A 9,152-nucleotide genomic window follows, 5' to 3' on the forward strand; every position below is an offset into this window, starting at 1 on the left:
CGGAAGAAGGTGGGCAATGCTTTCAAAGGATGTCAGGGAAGAGGATCCTGAAAATGTGTTGCTGAAACCTGGCTCCCGGCCTCGGTTGCTGTAGCCACTGGCGGGGTCACAGCCCTTTGCTGAAGGAGGGGCTCTTCACAGCTGGGGGTGCCCTTCAGTGTTCAGCCATGGGGACCTGGTTCCTAGGCAGCATGAGCGGGACCTGTGTGGGGATGGTGCTGCAGCTCTCCAGAGCAGGAAATGCCCGCTTACCTTTGCAGCAGACCCCAGTCACCTGCCAGTGACTTCTGTTCGGGTTCTTGTGAATTTTAAGAACAAAACCCCAGACAATGGAGAATGAGATGAAAGAGTAGGATTTTTTGCAAATGAGAAGAAAAGAAATAGAGCTCTCACCAGGCGAGAGGGAACCCTATAGGAGATTGCCATTCAGGGGTGCTAGTCTGGAGGTTAATATGGCTGCCACGTAGGTGCATTGATCATTATGTATGTTTATCAGGTATGGAAAACTACCAAGGCTATTGGTTTGACCTGAGACCTTCTGGTTGCTGGTGCCCCCCCACCTTTTTTTTTTCCTTTTGGTACCAGGGATTGAATTTAGGGCACTTGACCACTGAGCCACATCCCCAGCCCTATTTTGAATTTTATTTAGAGACAGGGTTGCTTAGTGCCTCGTTTTTTGCTGAGGCTGGCTTTGAACTCTCGATCCTCCTGCCTCAGCCTCTCAAGCCACTGGGATTACAGGTGCGCGAGCCACCACACCTGGCGGTAGTGCCCTTTGTAGCCCTTGAGTCTGAAGCCTTCACTCAGTGCATCCCACTTGCCTTTTCCAGCAGCTCTAAGACACAAGAGTTGGCTGGTGTGTTTGGAATTTTCTCCAAGTTAATTTCATGGAGTGGCGTTTACCTTTAGAACAGTCTTTATGGGGCCCATTGCACTAACTGCTGCCCATTTTACTCTCTGTCTATCCTGACCACTGACTGGACTCTTCAGTCCTCTGGCCAAGGCCCTCTACTTTTGCCAGGATGGACTGTCACCTTATTTGATTGTGTGTTCACGGCCCTGTCTCTATCTCTCTGTCCAGAAGCTCCAGTAAGACAGGAGCATGTCTGTCTTGCTCTCTGGGTCTCTAGACATTCAATGAATGTCTGCTGAATGAGAAAACGCAACTAGCCCAGCCCTTCACCAGACTCTTAGCCTTGGTTCTTTCTGTTCCCTCCTTTGAGCTTCCTCTGCACTCTCTCCTCTTTTCTCTTTTCACATGTCAAAACCTTCCCCATCCTTCAAGACCATTCAAATGGCACCTTCACTGTGGAGCCTGCCCTGGTCCCCCAGCTTGGAACTTTACTTCTCCCTGCAAAATCAAAAGGCACATGGCTCCTCCATTATATTGCACTGTTCATTCTGGACTACCACTATTTCTGCACCATCCCTGTTCACCAAATTGACAATGAGCTCCTTGGGGATAGGGCAGGTCATCTTGTTACCCTGTGGCTCTTGTACACTAAGAGGTGAAAATTTCAAGCAAGACAGGAAACAGGACACAAAATGTAATAAAAGTATAGCAAAGTACACCAGAGGAGAAAGGAAAGATGTCCTAAAAGGAAAGGGTGGTCTCCTTTGTTCCCTAGGTTTATGGGGGTCTTAGAGAAGTTTCTAGAAAGTCTTGTCCAGGTACCACCTCTTAATTCAATTTTTTTTTTTGTACCAGAGATTGAATCCAGGGGCACTTAACCATTGAATCACATTCCCAGCCCCTTTTTATTTTTTATGTAGAGACAGTATCTTGCTCAGAGCCTCACTAAGTTGATGAGGCTGGCTTTAAACAAGCAATCCTCCTGCCTCAGCCCCCTGAGCAGATGGGATTACAGGCCCACCTCTTTTTTTAAAATATTTTTTTAGTTATAGAGGAGCATAATGCCTTTATATTTTATTTATTTTTATGTGGTGCTGAGGATCGAACCCAGTGCTTCACACGTGCTAGGCCAGCGCTCTACCACTGAACCACAACTCTAGCCCCACCTCTTAACTTTTGATTGACAGTAGTCTGCACCAGATTTTAAAATCCCTAGTGCATGGTCTTACCACAGGTACTCAAGTGAAACTCATGGTGGGGGAGGGGAAATTTTGCTATGATAATAAGATTAAAATGAGATGTTAAATATCTAAATGCAACTCTTGGTCATCTTGGCCTAGGCTGACTAATTCCACCTGGAACTTGATTTTTTGATTTTCTTTTATAGATTTTATGATAGGGTTGTAGGGACAGATGAGGCAAGGCACCCAAAGATAGCAAGAAACAGTTATTTGGCTGCAGCCAGACTCAGAGGGCATAGCCTTTGCTATAATCAATCAATCCCCTGAACCCCGAGCTCAGGTAGTTTCAGAGTTTTATACCCAGCATATAAGGGGAGGGGCTCAGAAGTTCACAGTCTGCAGAAGTTCACATAAAAGTAGCTTTTTCTTTACTGTTCTGGGCAAGTTAAACCTTCAAGGACAACACCTGAGAAGGGGAGAGCTTCTTCTCCCATTTCTTTCCTCCCCCTGACAGCTGTTACCATGGAGCCCAATTGGTAACTTCTCTTATCTTAGAAATGTAGACATCTCTGTGAAGCCCAGCTCAAGGCCAGAGGCCTTGTTTACACATTTTTACAAACTACTATACTGAATACCTGGAGCGTTGATTTCTTCCCGGCCAGTGGCCAAGTAAAACAGGGCAACACGAAAATAGGAAATTTATCTACATTGAACTCTTTTGCAGAGATTCTTTTGCTGACAGTCCTAAAATCAGCCATGGTGAAGATTTCTGGAGAAGCCCAGTTATGACTTTTCTGTGGAGAAAGAGGGGGCCACTTCAGTAGTTCTGCTTTGCTTTTAATTATCCTATTCTCCTGGGTGTTGGAATTTTTGGTCTGCATAAAGTTCACAAAAGTCCCCTCTTCAGGGTGATTTGTGTTTTATATATATATATACTTGTATTTTATTTGTTTAAAAATGTGGAGCCTGGGACCGAACCCAGTGCCTCATGCATGCTAGGCAAGTACTCTACCATTGAGCCCCAGCCCCAGCCCCTGATCTGTGTTCTTATAAGCAGAGAGAAGTTTTAAATTCTGTGGCTAACAGGTTTTTGGTCAAGGAATGCAGCGTCCTATTGACTTAAATCAGAGCAGAGCCAGAATGGCTTTGGGTAAGGGTAAACTGCCTTTTGAAAGAAAGCACGTGGGCTGGGGTTGTAAAAAAAAAAAAAAAAAAAAAGATATATATATATATATATATACACACACACACACACACACACACACACACACACACACATAATAATAATAAAAGAAAGCATGTAGGGGCCAGTACATAGACCTTAATGTCACCTACCTAATGGTCAGGATGCCACCTCTCGTCTCCATCCTCTTCTTCAATTGCTGTAGCAATTTGCCTAAATCATGCCCTACCCTAGTGCCATTTCAGATATTTGCATGGCCTGACCACACCAGGAGGTAGTGGGAGCTGGGCTGCAGAGATTTTCTTTTCTCACAAGATCCCTTGGCAAGAGCCCAGGAGAGCAGAGATGGCCTGGATGGAGGGAGCTAGGCTCCAGGGGAGATTTCCAGGGGCCTCTGTACTGTCCCGAGGGCCCCAAGGAAATATAAAAGTCTTGGGTGAACCCAGCTCTGCACATGTATAGCAGTCATCTGTGCTGGCAAATCAGGTGTGTGTGTGTGTGTGTGTGTGTGTGTGTGTGTGTGTGTTTGTGTGTGTGTTGGATGAATCATCAGGGAGGGGCAGAGGAGGCCCTGGGTTGCTGAAAGACTAGATCTTCCCCTAACTCTTCCTGTTAGGGTTTCTGGAGAATGAGTGACAGTTTTCCCTGGAGATCTGACACTGGTATTTCAGGGACTTTTGGTCCTGAGCTAGACCCCACACCCATACCTGGCCCTGGACATTGCTGGCCAGGGGCCAACATCTCAGCACAGATAGCCCTGGAAGGGGTAGTGTATAGGACTGTGTTGAGCTCAGGGGTCAGGCTGAGGGCTAGGGAGGTGGAGGTGAGTGGGAATGTGAGGGGGGCAGTTCCTGCCAGCTGAAGGGGAATAGAGGGCTAGACCAAGGAAAGGGCTGCACTGGGCCTGCCCCAGCATTGGTTGGCTGTAAACAGAACTGGTAGAAGCTGGGAAAGTAGTAGCTACACAGAGTAGCCCCCTTGACATAGAAACACAGAAAAATACACTCAACAGGAAAATAGAAACTATTCACTGGAGTGGCCAGTAAGAGGCACTAACTAGGGCTTTCTAGAGGAACTCAAAGGCAGAGCTTACTAGAACTTACTGTAAGAACCTTGATAGAAGCTTTAGGAAACCCAACAAGGGCATTGAAAACCAACCAACCAACCAGCCAATTAACCAACCAACTAACCAACCAACCAACCAACCAACCAACTAACCAAATGGTCTAGAGGGCAGACTGATGTGGTAGCTCAGAGCAGACTCCAAAGTCAGTCCTCTTGGCATCCAATTCCAGTTCCTACATGGGTGACCTTGAGCAACTTAGCCTCTTTAGGCCTCAGTTTTCTTTTCTAAAAACTTGGGCTTATATTTATACCTACTTCATTAGGTTATTATGAGGATTAAATGAGTTAATATACCTAAAGAAGTTAGAACAATGCTGGACACATAATAGTCACCAAATAAGCATTGCTATTTTGATTATTTTTATTATTTAAAATCAACATCTAGGACCCAGAACCCATAACAGTTCTATTTAGACTATCCCCCCCACTCATTTTTAAAATCAGTGCATTGTAATTGTATATAATGGTGGGATTTGTTGTTACATATTTGTACACGCACACAGTATCTATGATACACAGGTTTGGTCCACTGACCAGAAACATCAGTATTACTCAAGAGCTTGTTTTGAGATTCTGTGGTCCAGTCCTGGATGCTCTGAATCAGAACTCACACTTGACTAGAACCCACATTCATAAACTAGGCCGAGACTGGGCCATTTGAGAAGGAGGCCAATGAGGGTAGACTGTCTACCCTGGGGTCCTAAGGCCTTGGAACATGGGTGTCAACATGGGCATTTCACATGGGTGCACTGTTGCCATTCAAGCCTGGCAGGGTCCCTACACATCAGTGTGCTGGGACAGCCTTGTGCCTGGAGCCACCATGGGTGCACGGTGGCTAAGGCCAGCCCCCCAGAACCCCGGGGATGCCGCAAGGTCAAGTGGAGGTTTGCTGGAGTACCAGGTACTTAGGAGGTGGTCCACCTGCTCTTGGCTGCAGACTGCACGCAGGTGGGCCTTCCCACTTCCGCCATCCAGGTCGTCTAGGGGTTCAGGGGTCTCCTCCCCGAGATCCCGGCGCAGTCCCCTTGCCCGCAGCTCGCTCTGCATGCTGGCGAAGAAGTGCAGCACGCAGCGGTGCGCGAAGTCCCGGGCATGCTCACAGCACGTCTCATCAAAGAGCTTCTGTTCCAGGTCCACATAGTTGCTCCAGTATCTGCGCTGCAGCAAGACTGTCTGGTCGAAGCAGGGCCTCAGGCAACGAGCCAGGAAGGCCGCCACAATCAGCAACAGGGTGATACTCCAGCCGATGGCCTAGAGGTTGAGGAGGCATGAGGTGGGGTGCAGTGAGGCTCAGATGCGGTACCATACTGTGGAGGTGCTCCAAAGCCCCCTCTTTACTATTCCCTTCATCCTTCCTCTAATCCATCCACTTTCCCATTCAGTCATGCATCCTACCAGCCATTCTCCATCCATCCATCCATTCATCCATCCACCCATCCATCCATCCATCTTTTCCATTTATTCTCCCATTCTTGTAGCTACTCATCTATCCAACCATCTCTCCACTCATCCATCCAGTCATCTATCCTCTTATCTGACTATATGTCCATCATCTTCCCATCCAGCCTTCCTCCCATCTTGTCCATATCCATCCTCTTAGCCATCCACCTTCCCACCCATTCATGCTTCCATACTCTTAACCTTGTGCTTATCACCCACCCACCCATCACCCATCCTCTCTCCTCTTTTCATTTAGTTCTTCATGTGATCCTCATGTTCATTCATCCATCCATCCTCTCATCCATGCACACATTCATGCTCTATTTTGTGGGAGGCACTGTGCTAGGAATGGGGACAGGGAACAGTGTCCAGGCAGTAAGAAACTGGAAGTCATTCTCTAAGGCTGGAACCCACACCTAGCAGATTCTTCTTTCCTCTACTTTCCAAAATTGCATCTCTTCAAGACCCAGCTTAAATCCTGGAGCAATGAGAAATCACTCCTCGAAACTACAAATCCATCTGAATGCTTGTCATTTATAGATATGATTCCAAACATGTACAAAACTGTCTCATATGGCTGCACACAGGACCCTTCCACCCAAATTTAAGGTGAATATTTTATACATGAGGAGCAGAAAATCAGACAATTTGCTGAGCTTAACATGACTGATGGCTAACAGCTTAGTTAGGGTTTAAACCCTTGTCTGACTTCACTTTCCACTGAACTCAGGAGAGCTTAGTGTTGAAGCCCACAGAGACCAGCAAGGTTGAGGACAGCAACCCTTCCTTGCTTTATTTTGCACAAGAAACCGAGGCACAGAGGTCAGTGCCATGGCCAAAATCACAGTCTGAATCAGAGTCAAGTGCTGCCTGAGCACTAGTCCTCTCTCACTGCACCCCAGGCCTGTGTTTTCACCAGCCTATTTGCCCCCCACAGAAGACAGGGCTTGGGTCTTTATGGCCTGTAACCCTAGTGGTGCTCCGTGTGTAATGGGCTCCTGTAATTCTCTTTGGTGGATACACTCCAGCACAGGGATCTGGGGGTGGTGGGGATGGAATCTGAAATCTGGAAGTGGGCCTGGGTTTGCCCTCAGGATAATGGAGTGGGTACCCTATAGAGAGCCAGGCACTGAGGGGAACCTGCACTGTGGTGAGGGGTTTTAAGGAATAATGACACATGCATTCAGAAACCCCACCCTGCCTCTTATATGCTGTATGGCATTGAACTTGTTAACTAAAAACTCTCAGAGCCTCAGTTTCTTCATTTGCAAATGGGATGATAGTAATTGTATCTGTCTCTGAGGGTTGCGCTGAGAATGAAATGAACAAATGCATAGAAAATGCTAATACCTGTGACAGGCACCGCAGGTATCGAGAGACGGCCTTTCGAGCAGGGTTGTCCCTGACCAGCTCATCTTCCTTGCAGGGCACCTTGGCCAGGAAGAGCTGCACTTGGCTGGGGGTCATGTTGGCAAAGTCCAGAAACTTCTCAGGGTCCACAGAATTGCTGAAGGCACACACAAAGCACTTTCCATCAAGGAGGGCCAGCAGGATCCAGACTATGGGGGCAGCCAGCGCTCTCTGCAGCACAGAGGAGCACATGTACCTGGGAGCAGAGGAAGGAGGAGTCACAAAGAGCAGGCAGAATTCAGCTGTGGAGTCAGTCCGAGTTGGAGTCTGAGTACTGCCACTTCCTAGATGTGAGGGCTTGTACAAGAAACTTAACTTCTTTGTGCCCCAGGTCCTCATCCTTAAAAATGGGTCCTATCAAGGAGTGGACTCAGGGCTGAGGAGAGAATTCAGAGAGGGCACGCTCGTGAGGCCCTTAGCAGAACAAAGCTTGACTCCAGGTTGGAGTGCAGCAGGGGCTGGTGAGCATTGCGAATTGCCAAGATCATCGGCTGATTTTGATACAGGGCAGGTGTCATGCTCTGAGGCACAGGGGTGCTACAGGTGAGATCCTTGTCCTTGGGGAACTTGCAGGAGAGGGCATGCAGCCTTTAAGTAAACCACTGCTTCTCATGACATGCAGAAAACTGCTCTGCGTGCCATGGTTACCCCTGGTGAATGTGGCAAGTTAAATCCACAGCCAGTGTGACATTGGGGAATTCTTGGGAACCCTGTATCATTCATATTTTTATGGCACTGGTCATGGAAAGGTGACCAATGATAGGAACAGAACTACACATGTATTTCTTGGGAAGTTGAGGCAGGAGGATGGTAAGTTTGAGGTCAGCTTGGGCAACTTAGTAAGATTCTTTTTCAAAATAAAGTAATAAAAAAAAAGGGACTGGGGATGTGGTTCGGTAGGAGGGTGCTTGTCTGGCATGTGCTAGGCCCCGAGTTCAATTGCTAGTGCTGCAAAAATGTAGATCTTTCCAGATGGAAACTGGCAACTGGGTCTCTATGAGCTGAAGGAAGTTGGGGAAGGAGGGGGCACACCTGACAGTACCCGGGGGCTGGGTGGGGGAGCCCCTGACAGTGCCCAGGGATTGCTGAGAGAAGAGGTGTGGGATCCTACCAGATGATGCCCGAGTCCTTCCTCCGGTGCCCCTCAGGCCGGCACCACTCCTCCACCATCACCACAGACTGCCGGTTGACCAGGAGACCACAGAGGAAGAGGGCGAGCGGGGGCGTGAGCAGCAGGCCCAGGCCGTAGAGGGTGTTGTAGCGCGCCAAGCAGGGGCAGTTGAAGTCGAAGGAGGAGTACAGCTTGATGGTGACCGCGGCCAGCAGCAGGCAGATGCCGTTCATCACAGACTCGGAGCTGTTCTGGAAGTGTTGGAAAAACAAGCGGAACCTGTCCATGGCTGTTGTAGGGTGGGGGCAGCTGCCAGATGGGTGCACTGAGGTCTGGCCACACTGGACCCCAGGAGTTCTTTCTCCTTTTCCAGGGATCTGAGGAGGAGACCGTGTCTAGTCCTCAGCCCAGCCCCTAAAGACTTAAGGCAGAGGTAGGCCGTCTCCGTGAAGGCTCTTCTGACCAGGCAAATGTCCCCAGTGCTGCTCCCTCTGCGCTGGGCAATGTGTCACTGCTCTGTGACCAACCAGCCCAAAGCACCTCTAGGCAAATGGGTGTCACTCTGTCACTCCACCCCTCCCCACCTCATTCTTTTCTTTGGGGATTTGGATACTCAGGCCAGACAGCTGGGGGGAGAGGCAAATGCGGGGTGTGGTAAGGCAAAGATGCAGATGGGGCCAAATTGTGCTTTCTCGTCTTGGTCAAGAACATGACTTGGCTCAGACCAAGATTTCTGGTGGGCTCCTAGACTGGGATCAAGCCCAGGAGCATCTGTCTTGGCCTGGGGGCTTCTGGAAGAGAAGACTCCTAGGAAAAGCCTTAAACTGTGTCTCAGCATTGGCCTTGAAA

At 48.6% G+C, this 9,152-nt stretch overlaps 1 protein-coding gene across 1 annotated transcript; it reads right to left on the reverse strand.

Annotated features, from left to right (window-relative positions):
* Positions 1 to 5,119: 5,119 nt before the first annotated feature.
* Positions 5,120 to 8,590, reverse strand: Calhm3 (calcium homeostasis modulator 3). The gene is made up of 3 exons (XM_076835342.1): positions 8,304 to 8,590; positions 7,133 to 7,388; positions 5,120 to 5,593 (listed from the first exon to the last, which is right to left on the reverse strand). Exons 1-3 carry the CDS (start codon positions 8,588 to 8,590, stop codon positions 5,120 to 5,122), a joined length of 1,017 nt encoding a protein of 338 aa, XP_076691457.1.
* Between the last annotated feature and the right edge of the window lie 562 nt (positions 8,591 to 9,152).

The sequence above is a fragment of the Callospermophilus lateralis genome, chromosome 15, assembly GCF_048772815.1.
Source record: "Callospermophilus lateralis isolate mCalLat2 chromosome 15, mCalLat2.hap1, whole genome shotgun sequence".
NCBI lineage: Eukaryota > Metazoa > Chordata > Mammalia > Rodentia > Sciuridae > Callospermophilus > Callospermophilus lateralis.